The sequence below is a fragment of the Pseudophryne corroboree genome, chromosome 4 (genome assembly GCF_028390025.1).
Source record: "Pseudophryne corroboree isolate aPseCor3 chromosome 4, aPseCor3.hap2, whole genome shotgun sequence".
In the NCBI taxonomy this organism is placed as follows: domain Eukaryota; kingdom Metazoa; phylum Chordata; class Amphibia; order Anura; family Myobatrachidae; genus Pseudophryne; species Pseudophryne corroboree.
Window position 1 is genome coordinate 95,225,128 of NC_086447.1, and position 27,555 is coordinate 95,252,682.

Genomic DNA, 27,555 nt, shown 5'->3' on the forward strand with positions numbered 1-27,555 from the left:
TCTTGCTGCTCAGTGGGTGAAATCTCGGCACATGCTGGAACTTGTCCCTAATACAGTAATAACTCCAGCCAGCATTATCTGCAGTGATACCGGAAACTCCTAAGTTCCCTTTTTTATGGAAATAAATAACTTAAAACGAAAGATGTTTTTGGCATTTGGGCCATTCCCACCCGAGCTGGTGCCAGTGCTCATTGTGCATCTGATGACCTTCAATAAAGTCCTCTGCTCGGCTCTACTGTCCTGCTAATGTTTCTTCCCTCCAGCGAGTCCACCTTCTCATCTCTAATAGAGGTGCTGTGGACTTTTATCCCTTGGAACTCTGACATTTGGGAGATACTCAGCCCCTCACCAGTGACTCTGGCTGCTATATTCCACCAGCATATGAGCTGAGATTTTTTAATGTTGGGCTATGATACCATAAAATTACAGCAATGCTCTTTATACTGCGTGGCTAATGTTAACCGAAAATCAACACAGGCATTTACCCCATGGCTGGATATTTTCATCTATCCAAAGTTTTTTTTTTTTTTAAGGATTTTTTTTTTTTCTTTTAATGTTAGTGGTTCTGTGTGTTGAAGCACCAATGGAACGTAGCCAAATCCGTTACTAGTATCTATCTATGTATGACATGCACATGTGATAATACGTGCAGTCATTTCCAAGCCCTGCTGGTTTTGATGGTGTCCTTTTGCCCTTGTACAGTATTTTATTTTGAGACGTGCCACAAAACTGTGTGTACCAAATACATAACACTAGAGCAAGTGCATAAGAGGCTGAAGGTGTGCATACATGTAACATGAGGTGGGCGAGGCAGCCCGTGAGAGAATGTTCCCCGTCAGTAACTTGCTGTGTACGGGCCATTAGGCTTATTACTGTGACTAACCAGAGATCCAGGATCTGTCCGTGTGTGTGTGTGTCTGTGTGTATATAATCAGTTTGCGCTCGTTACCTACACTTCCTGTAGGTCTATCCAGCGAAACAGAAAAGTATGGGGGCACTTTCACGGTAACTGTTCACAACGCACACCCAGGTAACCTATGACACGATGGAATCCAGTGTAGACGGCACGGATGTGATACAGGATGGCAGCGGACCCTTACCCTCCAGGGGTGTTGGCTAGGGCTAAGAGTGCGGGTGGTGGCTATGGCTAAGTCACCGGAGGTGGCGGCTATATCGAAGACTCGGGGTGCCCTACAGCTTCCCCCCCCCTACAGCCCATCCCTAAACCCTGTGGGCTCTAACCGCCACTCCGATATTTCCCTTCGAGATGTCAGTGTTCCAGTACCAGGATTCAGAGTGGTGTTGGGATTCCGGCATTGGTCACATGACCACCGGGATGTGGACTGCATCCTGATGGGCCACCTTTTCATTTGTGTAGGCTCTGACTTTACTGATGGAAAGGGCACTAATGCGAATTGTCATTGCAGCAAAGCAATCGGATTATATTCTGAATGACCGCTTGGTTAGACTGTGCTGACTGCCGCTCTCCTTCTCCTCCAGGTGCGGTTTGATAGCGTCGGCGGTCTCAGCCAGCACATTTATGCATTGAAAGAAATGGTCGTGTTTCCCCTCCTGTACCCAGAGATCTTTGAGAAGTTTAAAATCCAGCCCCCCAGGTACGTGCTGAAGGGTCCCTGTGTGTGTTTCGCTAGGCATGGTCTGTTTTAGTATTGCTCCTGTGTTTTCCAAAAATGTTTCCCACTGTAACTGGAGTGTTGCTGCTAGTGTCACACGTGAAAGTCTCGCAGAATACATACTTCCCAAACCTCAAAACGCGTTTGCCCCCCCCCCCCCCCCCCCCTTCATAAAGACCTTTTCAGTAAGGTGGGCATTTTTTAAGACGTGTTCTTTGGGCTCCTACAGTAGAAAGTATGTGAAAGGAACCGAATTTGACCCTGAAAATCTGAAATTCTCCAATATAGACTATAAAAAGTTTTTTCGTGCTAAATCAAATAATCTCCTAATCCTGAATTTTAGTGTGGATGTTAATGCGCTAAGTATCCTAGTCATTGAGGAGGTGAAAATCACTGTTACAGGTTATACATAATGAAGAGCCTGATATTGCAACTTGTACATTCCTTTTAAAAATTTTCTTTTCTTTGGCCATCAGATCAGACTTAGGTTGTTGTATAGACAGTCTTAAGGCCCACATACACAGGTCCGATTTGGCCTATTTTCATCCGATTCCGATAGATCGGATGAAATCTGGCCAAATTGTCTGTGTTGACATGAGGTCGGATCCGATGTGTGCATCCGAGACGGAGATCGGACGTGCTGCACATCCGACCACCGACTCGGGGTGGGGAACGGGATCGCATGCAACATGTCACATGCAGAAGGACCGCATGCTCAAGGGGCATCGGCTGCAATTTCTACCGTAGGAGAAATCGCACCTGTGTATGGTGGCCTTAAGGGCTATATTTAGTAAAGGTTTATTTTTCTTGCAGGGTCCACAGGTTATCCACAGGGTAAACATTGGGATATGAGGTAGTGTCAGCGGATTGGTACCAACGATCAAACCTTTCGGCTTCCCAGAATGCAACAGCCCAGTCCCCTATGTACCTGCCTCCTGGCTCAGGCAGTTCAGTTTTTTTAGGTACAGCAACAGCCGGACCACGATAACCTACAAGAAGTTCGCAGTTTTTTCCAGTGAATGCTTCACATCCAACCTCTGTTTGTTCCACCTACAGTGCCTTGGGATTTAAGTTTAGTCTTAGACTCTTCAGGTTGCCCCATTTGAACCACTGAAGCTAGTGGATCTGAAATGATTGACAGCTAAAGTTTTTTTTTTTTTTTGAATCCAGATCGGTTCTTAGAACAAAATCTGGTTATCTTCCTAAGGTGGTGTCTAAATCCCACCTTAACTAAGAAATTGTAGTACAGGCTTTCCAAGGGCTGGACCTTTCTGTGACAGATGCATAATTGGATGTGGATAATGAAGATGGACACACTCTTTATTATCTATGGATTTCACAAGAGAGGATGGCCTGCTGTCGAGCAGGCACTGGCAAGGTGGCTTTGGATGACTATTCCAGAAGCATATTCTCAAGCTGATCTCCCTATTCTGGCTAATGTCTCTGCTTACGCTACTCATAAGGTAGATCCGTCATGGGCAGCACAACGTGGTGCTTCAACTGAACAGATATGTTATGCAGCCACATGGTCTTCTATTAACACATTCATTAGACATTATGTGTTTGATACCTTTGCCTCTCAGGATGCTGTATTCGGTTGAAGGATTCTCCTGTCCAATCAGGAGAGTCTCCACCACTAAATTTGCTTTGGGATATCCCAGTGTTTATCCTGTGGATAACCTGTGGACCCTGCAGGGGAAATACGGAGTTATGGTAGACTTACCGTCTAACTATTTCTCCTAAGTCCAAAGGGATCCCACCCTGACGCACCTGATTTGAGGAGCCTTTCGCCTACTAACCTCTACCACCTTGTACGGAAGGGTGTGCATGTTTGTTCTTCTTGCCTGATTAGTGCTCTCTGATGCTCCTGCCTTGAGCTTTGGAAAACAACTGAGTTGACTGAGCCAGTAGACGGGGATATAGGGAACTGGCCTGTTGCATTCTGGGAGGCTGAAAGCTTTGATCGTTGGTGCCAATCTGCTGATGCTACCTCATATCCCAAGGTTTATCCTGTGGATACTGAGATAGAAATAGTTATCGGATAATTATCCAAGTGGGGGAACAGAAAGTTTATAGCGGTATTTAAGGAAACCACACCTCAGTAATTGAATCTTAAGTGCATATGTAATGGTTAGCATTACTGCCTCACAGCACTGAGTTCTTGGGTTTAATTCCCACCATGGCCCTAACTGTGTTTGTATATACTCCATGTGCTTATGTGGGTAACTTTAATATTTTTTTAGACCTTTTCAAACAAGTCAATCCTTTTTTTATTTTTTTAAATCGTGTATTTTATTCATTTTTCAAAAAAAGAGACATGCAGACAAATAGAGAAAACATTAAAATTACAAAAGAAAAAGAACTTTGCATTTCTTGAAGGAAATCAGCAGCAGTAGATCTGTCACAGGCAAACAAAAATATACAAATATGCACTGCACAGTCTAACATACAGAGTTTGAGCAAACATATAGCAGAGAGAATTCAGAGATCGTCAAATAAAACATTACTGTATGGAGAGGGTAATTCGGCGGGTGTCAAAGGCAAGGAGAACACAAGTAACCAATTCCTTACAATGGGGTGGGGAATCAATGGAGTATCTAGACTTCATCCACAGATCCCAGATTTTGATCATATTTACCCGAACGTTTACGTTTAGTATACAAACAACGCTCATGAGAGAGCGTAGTGTTAACAAGCACCTTCCAAGCATGAAAGGTGGGAGGGTTCCGTGCCATCCAGGTACGGGCGATACAGGCGCGTGCCAAGGTAAGTAGGTTACTAAGATCCATTTTAAGAGGGCCACTGAGAGATTCCACCAAATCCAGTCCAAATATACATATGCGAGGGGTCAGAATAGGGAACTGAATACCTGTATCACGGATACAGTTTGTCACCTCCTCCCAGTAAGTAGAAACACATGGACAGAGCCAGAGCAGATGCCAGAAGCCAGCATCCATAGCCCTGCATTTGGGACAAGCATTGGACGGTAATCCACCTATGCGAAATAGCCTACTTGGAGTCCAATAAATTCTGTGCAGAATATAGAGCTGGACTTGTTGGAACCTAGCATAGGCTGTAGGAGTTCTAGGAGAGCTGAGCATACAATCCCAGTCCTCCTCTTCGAGAGCACCCAGGTCAGACACCCATTTATCTCTTAATGATGCTAAGCCACCACGTCCAGAGGAGGAGAGGAGTAGAGAGCCGAGACAGCCCTATGCCCACGCATGTTACGAACTAACGCATGAACGGGAGAGTCTGAGAATTGGAGGGGAGCATTACCCCACTGTGCGGATAAGGCATGTCTGAGCTGTAAGTAACGAATAAAGTAGTGTCTAGGAACAGCATATGCGTTTGAGAAGTATTCAAACGTATGAAGGACACTGCCCTGGTACAGCTGACTCACAGCTGAAATACCAAGAGGACCACCCCGGGCCACTGTCCAGCAACTGAATCTCTGGAAAAGCCATATTATTCCACAAAGGTGAGCAAGGGTCAACAGTACCATCCCCCAGTAGTTTCTCCACTGCAAGCCAAACCTGTCGTGCTTGTTGCAATATGGGAGGAAGAGAAGCAATCGAAGAGCGAGCTAATAGGAATTGCAGCGGAGAAAACGCGAGGCCAGCTTTATCCAGAAGGGCCACAGGGAGGTTACCATAATCCCCAAGAGAAACCCATTCCCCCAATTGAGCTACCTGTGTGGCCACATAATAAAGATATAAATCCGTCAGGGACAGGCCCCCCTCACGTCGAGGTCTATACAATGTCCTGTCTGGAGGAACAGATACACCTTTAACCACGCAGTGAGGGGGATATAGAGCTGCCACGTGTATACCGGAAATGGAATGAGCACTATGTTCCGCAAAACTATAGATATGCAAATAAGGTATATACAGTTGGCGCTGAGATCTCCCTAATGTCTCAATGAAGAGTAACACTTTGTATTTAAAAATGACAGATTTTGAATGATGAACAAAAAAAGGTACAGTACAATTCATTATCACGATGCGTTAGCAATAGAATAATGAAGTGACTCGGTGCATTTCCATAAATCACAGTACCATCAAGTGACAGTGCATGGGGATCATCAATTTGTACTTGGGTCTCTCACCCAAAAGAGGTGCAGCGGTGGGCTAGCTATATGGCAATGCTGATCCCGGGTTAAAAAGCACGGCGTCACCGCAGTAGGCTTAGTAGGACCATTTCAAGAATGGTTTATGAAACCGAAACGCGTTGTTTGGACTGCCTGCACTTTATATCCACACAACGCGTTTCGGTTTCATTCTTGAAAAAGGTTTATGAAACTGAAACGCGTTGTTTGGACTGCCTGCACTTTATATCCACACAGGAGGGGAGAACATCAGACTGCTCCTACTAAGCCTACTGCGGTGATGCCGTGCATTTTAGCCCGGGATCAGCATTTCCATTTAGCTAGCCCACCGCAGCACCTCTACTGGGTGAGAGACCTAAGTACAAATTGATGATCCCCATGCACTGTGTCACTTGATGGTACTGTGATTTATGGAAATGCACCAAGTCACTTTATTCTATTGCTAGTGCATTGTGATAATGAATTGTACTGTACCTTTTATTGTTCATCATTAAAAAAATTTGTTTTTTTTTTTATACATATTGTTACTCTTCATTGAGATATCGGCGCCAAACGTATATACCTTATTTGCCTATTTCCAGACCCAAATAAAAGAGGTAATGAGATGAAATTGGGAGAGGGGAGTATAGAGTGGGGCATTGTGTAATTTTATGTAAGAACTTCGGCTGAACAATCATTTTGACAAGGTTCACCTGGCCCGTAACGGATAATGGGAGTTTCTGCCAAACGCCTGATTTTTCTCGCAATCGTACAATTTGGGGAGTTGGGTTCAGTGCAATAAAATCAGCCAGAGAATGAGAAATCTGAATGCCTAAATACTTAAATTGGGAGCACCATTTTATGGGAAAGTCATAAGTGGGGGGGCTGCAGGGTAGACTAAAGAAATGGGAACACCACCGACTTGTCCCAGTTGATGTGGATTCCTGAATAAAAGCCACTCTTCAACCAGCTCAAAGAGCCGAGGCAAAGAATGAGCCATATCAGACAGGAAGAGAATCAGGTCATCAGTGTATAGACACATTTTTCCTCACAATCTACAACCTTGATGCCCCTAATGGCAGAGGATGCTCTAATTTTACATGCCAGCGACTTCATTGCCAGCGCAAAGGGGACAAGGGGCAGCTCTGGCGCGTTCCTCTCTCTAGGAGAAAGAAGTCTGTGGTAAAACCATTGACATTTACCCTAACAGCCGGGGAAGAGTATAGAAGTTTAACCCAAGCTATAAAATTCGGGACCAGACCAGACCAAAGCTTGCCAATACATCCCATAAATATATTCATTTCACAGAGTCAAATGCGCGGGCAGCATCCAGGGTAACAATGGCCGCATCGTCCATCCCCTCACAGGCCAACTGCATATAAGCAAAAAGACGGCGTAAATTAAGGGCAGTAGTGCCTGGCACTATTTCAAGTACCACAGTGTTAAGACATAGAGCCAGTATCTTAATATCAGTAGAAAGTACGGAGATAGGCGAATCATGCAAACAGGAATCCTTACCCGGCTTCGGAATCAAAACCACTAATGCTTCTGCCATAGAGGGGGAAAGAGAACCAACAGCCATCAAAGAGTTAAAAATTTCCAGAAGCTTAGGCGCAAAAAAACCTATATGGGTTATATACAATTCAATGGCAATGCCGTCCACCCCAGGGGCCTTATTGTTAGGAAAGGACCGAATCGCAATCTCCACTTCATCCAGAGTAAACAAACTATCCAGAAATCGTTTAGTGTCAGAACAAAGCACTGGAAGTATCGCCTCCTCAAAATACGTAGACAACTGTAAAGTAAAATAACGCACTCTAGATTGATATACTTCAGCAATAGGAGTATCAACACACATAGTACGATCCGCTCGCCTCAAACCATGCAGTAGTAGGGAAAGACTCCTCTCTCGCTAAATAAGCCAAAAACTTTCCCGTCCTATGGCACTGAACATAGAAATCATGCGCCCGAAAAAGCAAACTTCGTTTAGATTTATCCAGAAGCAGATCCGTCCATTGCTTATGGACGACCAGCCACTCCACAAGATCAGCCAGTAAACCACTACGTAGATAAACACGCTCCAGACTCCGTCTCTCCAACTCCTCCTCAGACTTTCTATTAAATACTTTAATTAGGGCGACCCTAGAGATTAAAGAGCTCCGCAGAAAGGCCTTAAAAGCGTCCCATGTCAGAAGGGCATTGTCACACACTGGGTTATTCACAAAAAATTCCTCCTATACCACCAATAAATTAGAGGCAGCCCCCATCTGGGACAACCAAAAGGGGTTAAATCTCCAGAAGGACGCTCCCCTAGGGATATGGAAGTCTAAAGAAACAAGTACGGGAGAGTGATCTGAAATCCCTCAAGCCAAATAGTCCACAAAGGAGACAGATGGAAGGAGGGAACGGGATAAAAGGGCCATGTCTATATGGGAGAACACACCAAAAGAGCTAGAAAAGCATGAATAGCGTTTAACCGCGGGAGAGCGTAAACGCCAAACATCTAAGAAACCCATTTCAGCAACCAATCAAGAAATGCAGTAAAGTAAATAATGCAAACAAACATGGGTAATAAAAATAACAAAACCCCCACCCTTACTACCCCGCATACCCAACCAAGCATAAGTACACCTATTCCCAGAACCAAAACAACCAGACTCCAATAAAGAGTCTGGGAAGATTAAATTATACTAAACACGGGGCAGCTATTCCCGGAACCTATGGGCATGAGGCCCCCAGCTATCAACAAAATAGCCCAGTGAAAAATGCGAACAGTCACTGAACCATCATAAGGGCTCCAGGGGTGCAAGCAGCACCCTTAGTAACCTAACCGAGCATATTACAGATGCAGTAAATACCCAGGAGAAAAGAAGTGGCACTGTAATAACTATACAAATAAACCTTGACAAATCTACCCAGCAGAGGAAACGGTTCACAATGGTATGTAAACATAGCAATCTAGACAGATGTCCTGTCAAGGCGGAGCAGCCTGTGGAACCGGTTGCAGATCAATCCAGGCTGAGACATACTGAGGAGAAACCAAAAAGTGAGTGTGATTACCAGCCACCACACGGAGACAGGCAGGCAATAACATTGAGTATTGGAATTGACGTTCACGCAGCTTCTGTTTCACTTGAGTGAATTGTAAATGTGACTTCTGGATATCAGCGGAGGAATCCTGGAAGGCAGAAACTCTGTTTCCCCCATGATCCAAAGGGCCCTGAAGCCTGGCAAGGCGTAGAACAATGTCTCTGTCCTTGTAGTGCAGAAACTTAGCAATAAAGGTGCGAGGAATCCTTTTACGTTCAAGCTGAGAGCCCTTAGCTTTTTCAGGGAGACCCACAAAACGTACATTGTTCCTCCTCAGACGACCCTCCATATCCGTGAGCTTAAGTTTACAGGCTGACATCTGTGATTCTAAGGAGGAAAGACGAGTTGGGAGAGGCGTAAAGGAATCCTCCAGAGTCTAAATACAGTTTTCCGTCTCACCGAAAGCTTTTGCATATCCTGACGAATAAAGGAAATATCGACATGAACCTCCCCCACACTGTCTACAAGGCGTTTCTCAGAGTCGGTGATAGCCTGCAAAAGCTGGGACATGGTAACCTCAGGAGATCCAGCCATGACGGGGGAGGGAGGACAGGAATCCGTATTAGAAGGAGACGTCTGTGGTGAGGAGGCCGTGGTCTGATTACCTCGGGCAAATCGGCCAAGCGGTCCCCAGCAGACTGATGGTGCCACCGGACCATCAGGGGGACAACAGACAGCAGTCCAGTAATATAGTTCCACAGGAGAATAGGAAAAAGGGCCGGCCCCAGGAGGAGAAACAGCCACACACAGGTCTCCAGTAATAATAATCTGCAGGCAGGGCAATATAAGACTTGTGAGCACTCCCAGGTACAGTACCTAGCAGGCAGTGCAGGCACAGATAAACAGGAGAAAAGGGAGAGCAGCCAGCTATCTCCCTTCAGCACCCACTTTACAGCCAGCAAGGATCCAGGGAGCAGCAACAACTTCCAATATGGCGGAGAGTATCTCCCTCTCTGCAGGCACCACAGCCAGGGACAGCAGAGAACTGTGGGGAGGTTCAGCAATAGACGCTAGCTGCACAGCCTGTGCAGCGTCCTCACAGTGCCAGCAGCGGTGTGCAGAGCCAGAGGGGAGCCCACAGCAGGAGTCCCGCTGGTTCCTGGCGCCGGGACCACCACGCAGGCTTTCAGCCCAGTGGAGTCCGGAGGACAGATCACAGTGCAGGGGGAGAGCCAGCGGGCAGGTCACTCCGGAGTGCAGCCGCAGCAGGAGGATCAGTGGCGCCCGGGTAGAACGCGGTCCGACCAGCGGGGAGGCAGGAGAGCCAGCACAGGAAGCCGCACCTCCAAGATGGCGCCCGATGCAGCCGAGGAGTACCAGGTCAGGAGAGACCACTGGGCTGGAGCACACTAACCGGAGGTAGAAGCACCTCGACACCCCACTCAGGCAGGAGGGCGTTCAGGAACAGGTCAGGGACTTCAAGCAAGTTCACCGGGGCACAGGAGGATCAGTCAGGAGAATATAGCCGGGGACCGCAGCAGAATACACTACCTACTCCATGCCCCGCTAGGCTACGCCCCCAAAGCAAGTCAATCTTGGCATTACTAAAGTGAGTAGTAATTAGATATTTTCTGACAAGTGCACTGGAACTAAACTATAAGACATTGGGGCAGGTGTACTAAGCAGTGAAAAGAGTGGAGAAGTTGCCCATGGCAACCAATCAGTATTGAGGTAACAATTTGCATACTATAAAATTAAACGGAGCAGCTGATTGGTTGCCATGGGCAACTTCTCCACTGGCTCACTTTTCCACTTATCACTGCTTAGTACATCTCCACCATGTCTCTTAAAGTCACATTGACAGTACGTCTGCTAATGGGGAAATCTGGCAGGCATAAAGCTTGTAATCCCTGATCTTCTATTGCCGAGTACCTATTGGAGCGTGGTCCTAGATCAGATGGAAAAGTCAGACTTTTATATTTCTGTCCTAGTTACAGTGAAGGAGATTATCCTTCTGCAAACTGAGGCATAGGGGGCGCTGTTGCCCTGCAGTAGGACTGCTGCTCACGCTGGAGTCTGTTATAAATACAGGCTTATTGTGGTGACAGTTATAATAGGAGGTTTATTCAGATATGTGTAACGTTCCCATTGGGAAGGGGGTTAAATCTCCTGGCAGCAGCTGCTGCGGTTAGATGTGATCAGCAGGCAGAGCGGACATATGACAGCTCAGCCATTTCTACATGCTGCACGGATTAACTGCTTGAATAACACATGGCTAATTATAAAGCCCTGCTCTCAGGAAAGATTGGTTTTAAACCTGCCTCCTAATATAGTACAACACCTGTAGTTCAGAATAACCATCAGCCTCAAACCTCGGTATGAAGCACAATGCAAAACGGAACACGGTGAATATTCAATTAGCTGCAAGGTTCCGCTGCGTGGCTTTCCGGTTACTACAGCAGGAGAAACCTCACTTACTGTGTGTCTGCCATCTGTAATCTCCCCCAGGAGGAGCCTGTGGTTATGCTATAATAGGTCCCTGTGTCTCCCACAGCTGCTTGCCAGTCAGATCGGTGGGCATCCCAGGTCTGCATGTTAACTGGGTTTTCTCTATCGTCCTAAGTGGATGCTGGGGTTCCTGAAAGGACCATGGGGAATAGCGGCTCCGCAGGAGACAGGGCACAAAAAAGTAAAGCTTTACTAGGTCAGGTGGTGTGCACTGGCTCCTCCCCCTATGACCCTCCTCCAGACTCCAGTTAGATTTTGTGCCCGAACGAGAAGGGTGCAATCTAGGTGGCTCTCCTAAAGAGCTGCTTAGAGAAAGTTTAGTTTAGGTTTTTTTCTTTACAGTGAGTCCTGCTGGCAACAGGATCACTGCAACGTGGGACTTAGGGGGAAAGTAGTAAACTCACCTGCATGCAGAGTGGATTTGCTGCTTGGCTACTGGACACCATTAGCTCCAGAGGGATCGAACACAGGCCCAGCCGTGGAGTCCGGTCCCGGAGCCGCGCCGCCGACCCCCTTGCAGATGCTGAAGCGTGAAGAGGTCCGGAAACCGGCGGCTGAAGACTCCTCAGTCTTCATAAGGTAGCGCACAGCACTGCAGCTGTGCGCCATTTTCCTCTCAGCACACTTCACTGGGCAGTCACTGAGGGTGCAGAGCGCTGGGGGGGGGCGCTCTGAGAGGCAAATATAAACCTTATACAAGGCTAAAAATACCTCACATATAGCCCATAGGGGCTATATGGAGATATTTAACCCCTGCCTGACTGGAAAAATAGCGGGAGAAGAACCCGCCGAAAAAGGGGCGGGGCCTATCTCCTCAGCACACGGCGCCATTTTCTGTCACAGCTCCGCTGGTCAGAACGGCTCTCAGGTCTCTCCCCTGCACTGCACTACAGAAACAGGGTAAAACAGAGAGGGGGGGCACATTAATGGCTATATATATATATATTAAAGCAGCTATAAGGGAGCACTTAATATAAGGATATCCCTTGTATATATAGCGCTTTGTGGTGTGTGCTGGCAGACTCTCCCTCTGTCTCCCCAAAAGGGCTAGTGGGTCCTGTCTTCATTAGAGCATTCCCTGTGAGTTTGCGGTGTGTGTCGGTACGTGGTGTCGACATGTATGAGGACGATATTGGTGTGGAGGCGGAGCAATTGCCAAATATGCAGATGTCACCCCCCAGGGGGTCGACACCAGAATGGATGCCTTTATTTGTGGAATTACGTGATGGTTTATCTTCCCTTAAACAGTCAGTTGAGGACATGAGGCGGCCGGACAATCAATTAATGCCTGTCCAGGCGCCTCAAACACCGTCAGGGGCTGTAAAACGCCCTTTGCCTCAGTCGGTCGACACAGACCCAGACACGGGCACTGATTCCAGTGACGACGGTAGAAATTCAAACGTATTTTCCAGTAGGGCCACACGTTATATGATTTTGGCAATGAAGGAGACGTTACATTTAGCTGATACTACAGATACCGTAAAACAGGGTATTATGTATGGTGTGAAAAAACTACAAACAGTTTTTCCTGAATCAGAAGAATTAAATGACGTGTGTGATGAAGCGTGGGTTGCTCCTGATAAAAAGTTGATAATTTCAAAAAAGTTATTGGCATTATACCCTTTCCCGCCAGAGGTTAGGGCGCGCTGGGAAACACCCCCTAAGGTGGACAAGGCGCTCACACGCTTATCCAAACAAGTGGCGTTACCCTCTCCTGAGACGGCCGCACTTAAGGATCCATCAGATAGAAAGATGGAAGTTATTCAAAAGAATATATACACACATGCAGGTGTTATACTACGACCAGCTATAGCAACTGCCTGGATGTGCAGTGCTGGAGTAGTTTGGTCAGAATCCCTGATTGAAAATATTGATACCCTAGATAGGGACAATGTTTTACTGTCGTTAGAACAAATAAAGGATGCATTTATCTATATGCGTGATGCACAGAGGGATATTTGCACACTGGCATCTCGGATGAGTGCTATGTCCATTTCAGCCAGAAGAGCCTTATGGACACGACAGTGGACAGGCGATGCGGATTCAAAACGTCACATGGAGGTTTTGCCGTATAAAGGGGAGGAGTTATTTGGAGTTGGTCTATCAGACTTGGTGGCCACGGCTACTGCCGGGAAATCCACTTTTTCTCTATCGTCCTAAGTGGATGCTGGGGTTCCTGAAAGGACCATGGGGAATAGCGGCTCCGCAGGAGACGGGGCACAAAAAAGTAAAGCTTTACTAGGTCAGGTGGTGTGCACTGGCTCCTCCCCCTATGACCCTCCTCCAGACTCCAGTTAGATTTTGTGCCCGAACGAGAAGGGTGCAATCTAGGTGGCTCTCCTAAAGAGCTGCTTAGAGAAAGTTTAGTTTAGGTTTTTTTCTTTACAGTGAGTCCTGCTGGCAACAGGATCACTGCAACGTGGGACTTAGGGGGAAAGTAGTAAACTCACCTGCATGCAGAGTGGATTTGCTGCTTGGCTACTGGACACCATTAGCTCCAGAGGGATCGAACACAGGCCCAGCCGTGGAGTCCGGTCCCGGAGCCGCGCCGCCGACCCCCTTGCAGATGCTGAAGCGTGAAGAGGTCCGGAAACCGGCGGCTGAAGACTCCTCAGTCTTCATAAGGTAGCGCACAGCACTGCAGCTGTGCGCCATTTTCCTCTCAGCACACTTCACTGGGCAGTCACTGAGGGTGCAGAGCGCTGGGGGGGGGCGCTCTGAGAGGCAAATATAAACCTTATACAAGGCTAAAAATACCTCACATATAGCCCATAGGGGCTATATGGAGATATTTAACCCCTGCCTGACTGGAAAAATAGCGGGAGAAGAACCCGCCGAAAAAGGGGCGGGGCCTATCTCCTCAGCACACGGCGCCATTTTCTGTCACAGCTCCGCTGGTCAGAACGGCTCCCAGGTCTCTCCCCTGCACTGCACTACAGAAACAGGGTAAAACAGAGAGGGGGGGCACATTAATGGCTATATATATATATATTAAAGCAGCTATAAGGGAGCACTTAATATAAGGATATCCCTTGTATATATAGCGCTTTGTGGTGTGTGCTGGCAGACTCTCCCTCTGTCTCCCCAAAAGGGCTAGTGGGTCCTGTCTTCATTAGAGCATTCCCTGTGAGTTTGCGGTGTGTGTCGGTACGTGGTGTCGACATGTATGAGGACGATATTGGTGTGGAGGCGGAGCAATTGCCAAATATGCAGATGTCACCCCCCAGGGGGTCGACACCAGAATGGATGCCTTTATTTGTGGAATTACGTGATGGTTTATCTTCCCTTAAACAGTCAGTTGAGGACATGAGGCGGCCGGACAATCAATTAATGCCTGTCCAGGCGCCTCAAACACCGTCAGGGGCTGTAAAACGCCCTTTGCCTCAGTCGGTCGACACAGACCCAGACACGGGCACTGATTCCAGTGACGACGGTAGAAATTCAAACGTATTTTCCAGTAGGGCCACACGTTATATGATTTTGGCAATGAAGGAGACGTTACATTTAGCTGATACTACAGATACCGTAAAACAGGGTATTATGTATGGTGTGAAAAAACTACAAACAGTTTTTCCTGAATCAGAAGAATTAAATGACGTGTGTGATGAAGCGTGGGTTGCTCCTGATAAAAAGTTGATAATTTCAAAAAAGTTATTGGCATTATACCCTTTCCCGCCAGAGGTTAGGGCGCGCTGGGAAACACCCCCTAAGGTGGACAAGGCGCTCACACGCTTATCCAAACAAGTGGCGTTACCCTCTCCTGAGACGGCCGCACTTAAGGATCCATCAGATAGAAAGATGGAAGTTATTCAAAAGAATATATACACACATGCAGGTGTTATACTACGACCAGCTATAGCAACTGCCTGGATGTGCAGTGCTGGAGTAGTTTGGTCAGAATCCCTGATTGAAAATATTGATACCCTAGATAGGGACAATGTTTTACTGTCGTTAGAACAAATAAAGGATGCATTTATCTATATGCGTGATGCACAGAGGGATATTTGCACACTGGCATCTCGGGTGAGTGCTATGTCCATTTCAGCCAGAAGAGCCTTATGGACACGACAGTGGACAGGCGATGCGGATTCAAAACGTCACATGGAGGTTTTGCCGTATAAAGGGGAGGAGTTATTTGGAGTTGGTCTATCAGACTTGGTGGCCACGGCTACTGCCGGGAAATCCACTTTTTTACCTCAAGTCACTCCCCAACAGAGAAAGGCACCGACCTTTCAACCGCAGCCTTTTCGCTCCTACAAAAATAAGAGAGCAAAGGGCTTGTCGTACCTGCCACGAGGAAGAGGGAAGAGACACCAACAGGCAGCTCCTTCCCAGGAACAGAAGCCCTCCCCGGCTCCTGCAAAAACCTCAGCATGACGCTGGGGCCTCTCAAGCGGACTCGGGGACAGTGGGGGGCCGTCTCAAAAATTACAGCGCGCAGTGGGCTCACTCGCAGGTAGACCCCTGGATCCTGCAGATAATATCTCAGGGGTACAGGTTGGAATTAGAGACGGATCCTCCTCATCGTTTCCTGAAGTCTGCCTTACCAACCGTCTCTTCCGAAAGGGAGAGGGTGTTGGAAGCCATTCACAAGCTGTACGCTCAGCAGGTGATAGTCAAAGTACCCCTATTACAACAAGGAAAGGGGTATTATTCCACTCTATTTGTGGTACCGAAGCCGGATGGCTCGGTAAGGCCTATTCTAAATCTGAAGTCCTTGAACCTCTACATAAAAAAGTTCAAGTTCAAGATGGAGTCACTCAGAGCAGTGATAGCGAACCTGGAAGAAGGGGACTTTATGGTATCCTTGGACATCAAGGATGCGTATCTACACGTTCCGATTTACCCCGCACACCAGGGGTACCTCAGGTTCATTGTTCAAAACTGTCACTATCAGTTTCAGACGCTGCCGTTCGGATTGTCCACGGCGCCTCGGGTCTTTACCAAGGTAATGGCCGAGATGATGATTCTTCTTCGAAGAAAAGGCGTATTAGTTATCCCATACTTGGACGATCTCCTAATAAGGGCAAGGTCCAGAGAACAGCTGGAGACAGCTTTAGCACTATCTCAAGAGGTGCTAAGACAACACGGGTGGATTCTGAATATTCCAAAATCCCATTTAATCCCGACAACTCGTCTGCTGTTCCTAGGAATGATTCTGGACACGGTTCAGAAAAAGGTTTTCCTTCCAGAGGAAAAAGCCAAGGAGTTATCCGATCTGGTCAGGAACCTCCTAAAACCAGGAAAAGTGTCAGTACATCAATGCACAAGAGTCCTGGGAAAAATGGTGGCTTCTTACGAAGCAATTCCACTCGGCAGATTCCATGCAAGAATATTCCAAAGGGATCTGTTGGACAAATGGTCAGGGTCGCATCTGCAGATGCACCTGCGAATAACCCTGTCACCAAAGACAAGGGTGTCACTTCTGTGGTGGTTGCAGAAGGCTCACCTATTAGAAGGCCGCAGATTCGGCATTCAGGATTGGATCCTGGTGACCACGGACGCCAGCCTGAGAGGCTGGGGAGCAGTCACACAAGGAAGAAACTTCCAGGGAGTATGGACGAGTCTGGAAAAGTCTCTTCACATAAACATTCTGGAACTAAGAGCAATCTACAATGCTCTAAGCCAGGCGGAACTTCTCCTGCAAGGAAAGCCGGTGTTGATTCAGTCGGACAACATCACGGCGGTCGCCCATGTAAACAGGCAGGGCGGCACAAGAAGCAGGAGTGCAATGGCAGAAGCTGCCAAGATTCTTCGCTGGGCGGAGAATCACGTGATAGCACTGTCAGCAGTGTTCATCCCGGGCGTGGACAACTGGGAAGCAGACTTCCTCAGCAGACACGATCTTCATCCGGGAGAGTGGGGTCTACATCCAGAAGTCTTCAACATGTTAATAGACCGTTGGGAAAGACCAATTGTAGACATGATGGCGTCTCGCCTCAACAAGAAACTGGACAAATATTGCGCCAGGTCAAGAGATCCACAGGCAATAGCTGTGGACGCACTGGTAACTCCTTGGGTGTACCAGTCAGTGTATGTGTTTCCTCCTCTGCCGCTCATACCAAAGGTATTGAAGATCATACGGCAAAGAAGAGTAAGAACAATACTAGTGGTTCCGGATTGGCCGAGAAGGACTTGGTATCCGGAACTTCAAGAGATGCTCACGGACGAACCGTGGCCTCTACCTCTGAGAAGGGACCTGCTACAGCAGGGTCCCTGTCTTTTTCAAGACTTACCGCGGCTGCGTTTGACGGCATGGCGGTTGAACGCCAGATCCTAAAAGGGAAAGGCATTCCAGAAGAAGTCATTCCTACCTTGATTAAGGCACGGAAGGAAGTCACCGTGAAACATTATCACCGCATTTGGCGAAAATATGTAGCGTGGTGCGAGGATCGGAGGGTTCCGACGGAGGAATTCCAACTGGGTCGTTTCCTACATTTCCTGCAATCAGGATTATCTATGGGTCTCAAATTGGGATCCATTAAGGTTCAAATTTCGGCCCTGTCAATATTCTTCCAAAAAGAATTGGCCTCTGTCCCTGAGGTCCAGACTTTTGTCAAGGGAGTACTGCATATACAGCCTCCTGTGGTGCCTCCGGTGGCACCGTGGGATCTAAATGTAGTTTTAGATTTCCTCAAATCCCATTGGTTTGAACCATTGAAAAAGGTGGATTTGAAATATCTCACATTGAAAGTGACTATGTTACTAGCCCTGGCCTCTGCCAGGAGAGTATCTGAATTGGCGGCTTTATCTTATAAAAGTCCTTATCTAATCTTCCATTCGGATAGGGCAGAACTGCGGACTCGTCCGCATTTTCTCCCTAAAGTGGTATCAGCATTTCATCTGAACCAACCTATTGTGGTGCCTGCGGCCACTAGCGACTTGGAGGACTCCAAGTTGTTGGACGTTGTCAGAGCCTTAAAAATATACATTGCAAGGACGGCTGGAGTCAGAAAATCTGACTCGCTGTTTATATTGTATGCACCCAACAAGTTGGGCGCACCTGCTTCTAAGCAGTCGATTGCTCGTTGGATTTGTAACACAATTCAACTTGCACATTCTGTGGCAGGCCTGCCACAGCCTAAAACTGTAAAAGCCCACTCCACAAGGAAGGTGGGCTCATCTTGGGCGGCTGCCCGAGGGGTCTCGGCATTACAACTCTGCCGAGCAGCTACGTGGTCGGGGGAGAACACGTTTGTAAAATTTTACAAATTTGATACCCTGGCAAAGGAGGACCTGGAGTTCTCTCATTCGGTGCTGCAGAGTCATCCGCACTCTCCCGCCCGTTTGGGAGCTTTGGTATAATCCCCATGGTCCTTTCAGGAACCCCAGCATCCACTTAGGACGATAGAGAAAATAAGAATTTACTTACCGATAATTCTATTTCTCGGAGTCCGTAGTGGATGCTGGGCGCCCATCCCAAGTGCGGATTATCTGCAATACTTGTACATAGTTATTGTTAACTAATTCGGGTTATTGTTAAGGAGCCATCTTTAAGAGGCCCTTTCTGTTGTCATACTGTTAACTGGGTTTAGATCACAAGTTGTACGGTGTGATTGGTGTGGCTGGTATGAGTCTTACCCGGGATTCAAAATGCCTCCCTTATTGTGTATGCTCGTCCGGGCACAGTACCTAACTGGAGTCTGGAGGAGGGTCATAGGGGGAGGAGCCAGTGCACACCACCTGACCTAGTAAAGCTTTACTTTTTTGTGCCCTGTCTCCTGCGGAGCCGCTATTCCCCATGGTCCTTTCAGGAACCCCAGCATCCACTACGGACTCCGAGAAATAGAATTATCGGTAAGTAAATTCTTATTTTCTGGGTCACACCTAATACAGTAGCAATTGTGGTTGCTTCCAGCGATCGGACATTACTCCGTGAGCATCCTCCTGTATCCTGCATCTATGCTTTGTCCTGTATCCTGCATCTCCAACCTCCTCTCCCTTCATACTCCCTCCCGCCCCCTATGGTCGGCCAATGACCGTCGCCTCTCCTCTGCCCTAGTCACTGCTTCCCATACTCGAGTTCAAGATTTTGTCCTTGCTGCACCCCTTCAGTGGAACGTGCTCCCCTGCTCCATTAGACTCTCCCCCCGATTTTGCAAAGCTTCCAACGGGCATTGAAAACCCACCTATTCATCAAAGCATACCCTCCTGATGCATAACCTAGTCCTGAGGCTGCTCCTCCACACCCCTGCCCCATGCCTTGAACATCTCGGCTTTCCTTGCATACTGCCATCAGGCTTCCTCCCGCTTGCTTGCACCTCATGTCATCTGTCTGTCGCCCCTTCCCACTAGATTGTTCGCTTTTCAGAGTAGGGCCTTCTTTCATCTCGTTGTCAAAACCCTCTTCTCGACACATTTCACTCGCAGCTCTCCCCTACTCAGCGACCATCTTTACCCGCTTTTATTTCTGTTGGTAAAGGCTCGTTTTTTCTACGATTATTACTCCCTCGCTACTTACATCTTAGCTGTATTATGTTTTGAGAATTGTGGTGCTCTTTGTTACCTGTACTCTCTTGTTGTTTATTTTACTGTAATGCTAAGTTTTGTCTCCCTGTACTGTCCTTTTTACGGTGCTGCAAAACACTTGTGCCTTTCAAATAAAATGTAATAATATGCAGCTGCCACCTGCCGCGAGGGCATCCACTGTCTCATTTATCTGCATTGCACCTGCCCCACCTTGGAGCAGAAGATCCAACTAAAAGTGGTGTACACACGGCATACAGATGTGTCCTCCGACATTATTTCTGCAGTCGCGCCAAACGACTCCTCTCAGTGTGCCAGATCCTTTTAGACTCTGCTAGCGTCGGGTGTTTTTTTTTTTTTATCCAAAAATTCATCTTTTTCTTTTTTTTCTCTGACGTCCTAAGTGGATGCTGGGGACTCCGTCAGGACCATGGGGGAATAGCGGCTCCGCAGGAGACAGGGCACAAAAGTAAAAGCTTTAGGATCAGGTGGTGTGCACTGGCTCCTCCCCCTATGACCCTCCTCCAAGCCTCAGTTAGATCTTTGTGCCCGGCCGAGAAGGGTGCAATCTAGGTGGCTCTCCTAAAGAGCTGCTTAGAGTAAAAGTTTTGTTAGGTTTTTTATTTTCAGTGAGACCTGCTGGCAACAGGCTCACTGCATCGAGGGACTTAGGGGAGAAGGAGTGAACTCACCTGCGTGCAGGATGGATTGGCTTCTTAGGCTACTGGAAACTAGCTCCAGAGGGACGATCACAGGTACAGCCTGGATGGGTCACCGGAGCCGCGCCGCCGACCCCCTTGCAGATGCCGAAGAGAGAAGAGGTCCAGAAACCGGCGGCTGAAGACTTCTCAGTCTTCATGAGGTAGCGCACAGCACTGCAGCTGTGCGCCATTGCTCTCAGCACACTTCACACCAACGGTCACTGAGGGTGCAGGGCGCTGGGGGGGGGCGCCCCGAGCAGCAATGAAAGTACCTATGCTGGCTAAAAATACATCACATATAGCCCCTGGGGCTATATGGATGTATTTAACCCCTGCCAGGTTGTCAGAAAAACGGGAGAAGAAGCCCGCCGAAAAGGGAGTGGGGCCTATTCTCCTCAGCACACAGCGCCATTTTCCCTCACAGAACTGCTGGTGGGAAGGCTCCCAGGCTCTCCCCTGCACTGCACTACAGAAACAGGGTTAAAACAGAGAGGGGGGGGGCATTTTTGTGGCGATATTATTACATATTAAGATGCTATAAGGGAAAACACTTATATAAGGTTGTCCCTGTAAAATTATAGCGTTTTGGTGTGTGCTGGCAAACTCTCCCTCTGTCTCCCCAAAGGGCTAGTGGGGTCCTGTCCTCTATCAGAGCATTCCCTGTGTGTGTGCTGTGTGTCGGTACGTGTGTGTCGACATGTATGAGGACGATGTTGGTGAGGAGGCGGAGCAATTGCCTGTAATGGTGATGTCACTCTCTAGGGAGTCGACACCGGAATGGATGGCTTATTTAGGGAATTACGTGATAATGTCAACAAGCTGCAAGGTCGGTTGACGACATGAGACGGCCGGCAAACCAATTAGTACCTGTCCAGGCGTCTCAAACACCGTCAGGGGCTTTAAAACGCCCATTACCTCAGTCGGTCGACACAGACACTGACTCCAGTGTCGACGGTGAAGAAACAAACGTATTTTCCATTAGGGCCACACGTTACATGTTAAGGGCAATGAAGGAGGTGTTACATATTTCTGATACTACAAGTACCACAAAAAAGGGTATTATGTGGGGTGTGAAAAAACTACCTGTAGTTTTTCCTGAATCAGATAAATTAAATGAAGTGTGTGATGATGCGTGGGTCTCCCCCGATAGAAAATTAAAGGCGCTCACACGCTTATCAAAACAAGTGGCGTTACCGTCTCCAGATACGGCCGCCCTCAAGGAGCCAGCTAATAGGAGGCTGGAAAATATCCTAAAAAGTATATACACATACTGGTGTTCTACTGCGACCAGCGATCGCCTCAGCCTGGATGTGCAGCGCTGGGGTGGCTTGGTCGGATTCCCTGACTGAAAATATTGATACCCTTGACAGGGACAGTATTTTATTGACTATAGAGCATTTAAAGGATGCATTTCTATATATGCGAGATGCACAGAGGGATATTTGCACTCTGGCATCAAGAGTAAGTGCGATGTCCATGTCTGCCAGAAGATGTTTATGGACACGACAGTGGTCAGGTGATGCAGATTCCAAACGGCAGTATTGCCGTATAAAGGGGAGGAGTTATTTGGGGTCGGTCCATCGGACCTGGTGGCCACGGCAACAGCTGGAAAATCCACCTTTTTACTCCAAGTCACATCTCAGCAGAAAAAGACACCGTCTTTTCAGCCTCAGTCCTTTCGTCCCCATAAGGGCAAGCGGGCAAAAGGCCAGTCATATCTGCCCAGGGGTAGAGCAGCCCCTTCCCAGGAACAGAAGCCCTCCACCGCTTCTGCCAAGTCCTCAGCATGACGCTGGGGCCGTACAAGCGGACTCAGGTGCGGTGGGGGGGGTCGTCTCAAGAGTTTCAGCGCGCAGTGGGCTCACTCGCAAGTGGACCCCTGGATCCTACAAGTAGTATCCCAGGGGTACAGATTGGAAATTCGAGACGTCTCCCCCTCGCAGGTTCCTGAAATCTGCTTTACCAACGTCTCCCTCCGACAGGGAGGCAGTATTGGAAACAATTCACAAGCTGTATTCCCAGCAGGTGATAATCAAAGTACCCCTCCTACAACAAGGAAAGGGGTATTATTCCACACTATTTGTGGTACTGAAGCCAGACGGCTCGGTGAGATTTATTCTAAATCTGAAATCTTTGAACACTTACATACAAAGGTTCAAATCAAGATGGAGTCACTCAGAGCAGTGATAGCGAACCAGGAAGAAGGGGACTATATGGTGTCCCTGGACATCAAGGATGCTTACCTCCATGTCCCAAATTGCCCTTCTCACCAAGGGTACCTCAGGTTCGTGGTACAGAACTGTCACTATCCGTTTCAGACGCTGCCGTTTGGATTGTCCACGGCACCCCGGGTCTTTACCAAGGTAATGGCCGAAATGATGATTCTTCTTCAAAGAAAAGGCGTCTTAATTATCCCTTACTTGGACGATCTCCTGATAAGGGCAAGGTCCAGAGAACAGTTGGAGGTCGGAGTAGCACTATCTCAAGTAGTTCTACGACAGCACGGGTGGATTCTAAATATTCCAGAATCGCAGCTGATTCCGACGACACGTCTGCTGTTACTAGGGATGATTCTGGACACAGTCCAGAAAAAGGTGTTTCTCCCGGAGGAGACAGCCTGGGAGTTATCCGAGCTAGTTAGGAACCTCCTAGAACCAGGCCAAGTGTCAGTGCATCAATGCACAAGAGTCCTGGGAAAAATGGTGGCTTCTTACGAAGCGATTCCATTCGGCAGATTTCACGAAAGAATTTTTCAGTGGGATCTGCTGGACGAATGGTCCGGATCGCATCTTCAGATGCATCAGCGGATAATCCTGTCTCCAAGGACAAGGGTGTCTCTTCTGTGGTGGCTGCAGAGTGCTCATCTACTAGAGGGCAGCAGATTCGGCATTCAGGACTGGGTCCTGGTGACCACGGATGCCAGCCTGAGAGGCTGGGGAGCAGTCACACAGGGAAGAAATTTCCAAGGAGTGTGGTCAAGTCTGGAGACTTCTCTCCACATAAATATACTGGAGCTAAGGGCAATTTACAATGCTCTGAGCCTAGGAAGACCTCTGCTTCAAAGTCAACCGGTGCTGATCCAGTCGGACAACATCACGGCAGTCGCCCACGTAAACAGACAGGGCGACACAAGAAGCAGGAGGGCAATGGCAGAAGCTGCAAGGATTCTTCGCTGGGCGGAAAATCATGTGATAGCACTGTCAGCAGTGTTCATTCCGGGAGTGGACAACTGGGAAGCAGACTTCCTCAGCAGGCACGACCTCCACCCGGGAGAGTGGGGACTTCACACGGAAGTCTTCCACATGATTGTGAACCATTGGGAAAAACCAAAGGTGGACATGATGGCGTCCCGCCTGAACAAAAAACTGGACAGGTATTGCGCCAGGTCAAGAGACCCTCAGGCAATAGCTGTGGACGTTCTGGTAACACCGTGGGTGTACCAGTCGGTGTATGTGTTCCCTCCTCTTCTTCTCATACCTAAGGTACTGAGAATTATAAGACGTAGAGGAGTAAGAACTATACTCGTGGCTCCGGATTGGCCAAGAAGGACTTGGTACCCGGAACTTCAAGAGATGCTCACAGAGGACTCATGGCCTCTGCCGCTAAGAAGGGACTTGCTTCAGCAAGTACCATGTCTGTTCCAAGACTTACCGCGGCTGCGTTTGACGGCATGGCGGTTGAACGCCGGATCCTAAGGGAAAAAGGCATTCCGGAAGAGGTCATTCCTACCCTGGTCAAAGCCAGGAAGGAGGTGACCGCACAACATTACCACCACATGTGGCGAAAATATGTTGCGTGGTGTGAGGCCAGGAAGGCCCCACGAAGAAATTTCAACTCGGTCGATTCCTGCATTTCCTGCAAACAGGAGTGTCTATGGGCCTCAAATTGGGATCCATTAAGGTTCAAATTTCGGCCCTGTCGATTTTCTTCCAGAAAGAATTGGCTTCAGTTCCTGAAGTCCAGAAGTTTGTCAAGGGAGTACTGCATATACAACCCCCTTTTGTGCCTCCAGTGGCACTGTGGGATCTCAACGTAGTTCTGGGATTCCTCAAATCACATTTGGTTTAAACCGCTCAAATCTGTGGATTTGAAATATCTCACATGGAAAGTGACCATGATGTTGGCCCTGGCCTCGGCCAGGCGAGTGTCAGAATTGGCGGCTTTGTCTCACAAAAGCCCATATCTGATTGTCCATTCGGACAGGGCAGAGCTGCGGACTCGTCCCCAGTTTCTCCCTAAGGTGGTGTCAGCGTTTCACCTGAACCAGCTTATTGTGGTACCTGCGGCTACTAGGGACTTGGAGGACTCCAAGTTGCTAGATGTTGTCAGGGCCCTGAAAATATAGGTTTCCAGGACGGCTGGAGTCAGGAAAACTGACTTGCTGTTATCCTGTATGCACCCAACAAACTGGGTGCTCTTGCTTCTAAGCAGACGATTGCTAGTTGGATGTGTAGTACAATTCAGCTTGCACATTCTGTGGCAGGCCTGCCACAGCCAAAATATGTAAATGCCCATTCCACAAGGAAGGTGGGCTCATCTTGGGCGGCTGCCCGAGGGGTCTCGGCTTTACAACTTTGCCGAGCTGCTACTTGGTCAGGGGCACACCCTGGCTGAGGAGGACCTGGAGTTCTCTCACTCGGTGCTGCAGAGTCATCCGCACTCTCCCGCCCGTTTGGGAGCTTTGGTATAATCCCCATGGTCCTGACGGAGTCCCCAGCATCCACTTAGGACGTCAGAGAAAATAAGAATTTACTTACCGATAATTCTATTTCTCGTAGTCCGTAGTGGATGCTGGGCGCCCATCCCAAGTGCGGATTGTCTGCAATACTTGTACATAGTTATTGTTACAAAAATCGGGTTATTATTGTTGTGAGCCATCTTTTCAGAGGCTCCGCTGTTATCATGCTGTTAACTGGGTTCAGATCACAGGTTGTACAGTGTGATTGGTGTGGCTGGTATGAGTCTTACCCGGGATTCAAAATCCTTCCTTATTGTGTACGCTCGTCCGGGCACAGTATCCTAACTGAGGCTTGGAGGAGGGTCATAGGGGGAGGAGCCAGTGCACACCACCTGATCCTAAAGCTTTTACTTTTGTGCCCTGTCTCCTGCGGAGCCGCTATTCCCCCATGGTCCTGACGGAGTCCCCAGCATCCACTACGGACTACGAGAAATAGAATTATCGGTAAGTAAATTCTTATTTTTTGCAATGTGATGTGACTAAGACGCACCAGGAGACTGTGCTGATTACTTTGATATGTGACACTTGGATATCTGTGTGCGTCTGAGTCTATGATTCCGCATACAAAGTGCTACGATGCAGCAGCCACAGCTTTTTCCATGCCAAATTCCTCTCTACTCCCTATACAGACTCAGTCGCACACAGATATACAAGTGTTACATATGAAATGAATCGGCAGAGTCTCCTGGTGCGTCCTAGTCCCATTGCATTTTCTGGTAAAAAGATGCAAAAGAAAGATGCCCGATGCTACCACAGTTGCAAGGGACCGAGGGACTTAGGTAAGCATGGGATCGAGGGTCTTAGGTAAGCATGGGACCGAGGGTCTTAGGTAAGCATGGGACCGAGGGTCTTAGGTAAGCACGGGACCGAGGGTCTTAGGTAAGCATGGGACCGAGGGTCTTAGGTAAGCATGGGACCGAGGGACTTAGGTAAGCATGGGACCGAGGGACTTAGGTAAGCATGGGACCGAGGGACTTGGGTAAGCATGGGACCGAGGGACTTGGGTAAGCAGTGCACCTTCTAACTGTCCCGTAATTCCGGACACTGAAAGATTTGTATAGAGCAGTTTAATATTCGAGAAGCCTTGTTGGCATTGCTGGCTAGCTAGTCATGTGGCTGTAATGAAACCTGTCTATCATCTTATATGGCCAATGCATATGCAGCAGTCCGTTTAATAGTAACAGGTAAATGCTCCTATAAGGTATGGAGTGTGTGACACAATGAGAATAAGATATTGGTAGTCACATGTCAAGTCATTGCCCTGTAGGGTTGTGTACCCGGTCTCCTGTTCCAGATAATGCTACATGTGTGACATTGCTTTGTGCCATACTGTATTGCTCTACCTGTTTCCCTATTAATGGCTGTAGGTGCAATGGAGCCGGACTAATTCATTAAACACAGCGTGTTCTAACGCTTTACACTTTCCTCTGTGGTTTCTTTAGGCGCTTTCTATGTTTTCATTATATCGGACACAAAATAATGTAAATGTTTTAAATATTACTAAGAAAAAAGGGAGAAATATAAACCTGCTTTTTGTGGCAGATATAGTTAAGAATCCGTTTAATGTAAGGCCCATTTTTGGGATCTGCTTGTGCTTAATATTACTCCATCACGCCAGTGACCTGTTCTAAAGAGGCGCTGTTCTGCGGAGCCCTGTATTATCCCCGGCCCTGTCATTAGATGTGCTGCCCACTGATCCGGTGACTAAGCTTATTTACTGTGTGTCTGTGCGCGCCGCTCCACGTTCCTTGGCGGAACAAGAGTTGCAATGTTATTGTTTTTCCTTTTCTTAGCTCTACGGACCAGTGATGCGCTTCTCAGCTTTCATCTCCGACGGCTTTTTATAATATCAAAATCGGAATTGTAGGGTTTTTTTTTGTTTGTTTTTAAATCTGCCAGAAGTTTTTCATGAAACGGGTTTACGGTTTTATGTAAAAGCATTTCCATATGAAGGGATTTATTTATTTTTTCATCTGACAGCAAATTGCAAATATTAAATTGATCCTTGTTGTTCTGTAGTAGTTACTTTTATATACTGGCCTTAAACCCCATATTGATTAACTTGGGTATACACGTTGTAATTTTACAAAGCCTTAAGGGTTAAATAGTTTTGTTTAGTTCTATAATGACTTTCCACTAGCTCTCTTGATTTTCCTTCCTCTCAGTTACTGCTGCATTCAGCTCTCTTAAGACCTTCCTAAACTGGAATAGTAGGAAACTATTGTTACAAAGAAGGCTGCCATCCTGACTACAATGGTTGCAGCTGGTGAATAGATAGACTCCAAAATCCTAAATTCCATGGGTTGTTTATCGTACTGGCGAAAGTACCAGACGAGGTAGCCATCTTGGGCACTTTGCAAAGGATGTTACTGCTAGGGAAGGGGCGTGAGT

At 47.7% G+C, this 27,555-nt stretch overlaps 1 protein-coding gene across 4 annotated transcripts in view; it reads left to right on the forward strand.

Moving 5' to 3' along the window:
• ATAD2B (ATPase family AAA domain containing 2B) overlaps positions 1–27,555 on the forward strand; it is a 204,523-nt gene that overhangs the window by 82,626 nt on the left and 94,342 nt on the right. For all 4 annotated transcript variants that reach the window (XM_063915299.1, XM_063915300.1, XM_063915301.1 and 1 more), the window contains exon 11: positions 1,501–1,616. In XM_063915299.1, coding sequence (XP_063771369.1) covers positions 1,501–1,616 — 116 coding nt within the window. The remainder of the gene's footprint in view (positions 1–1,500; positions 1,617–27,555) is intronic.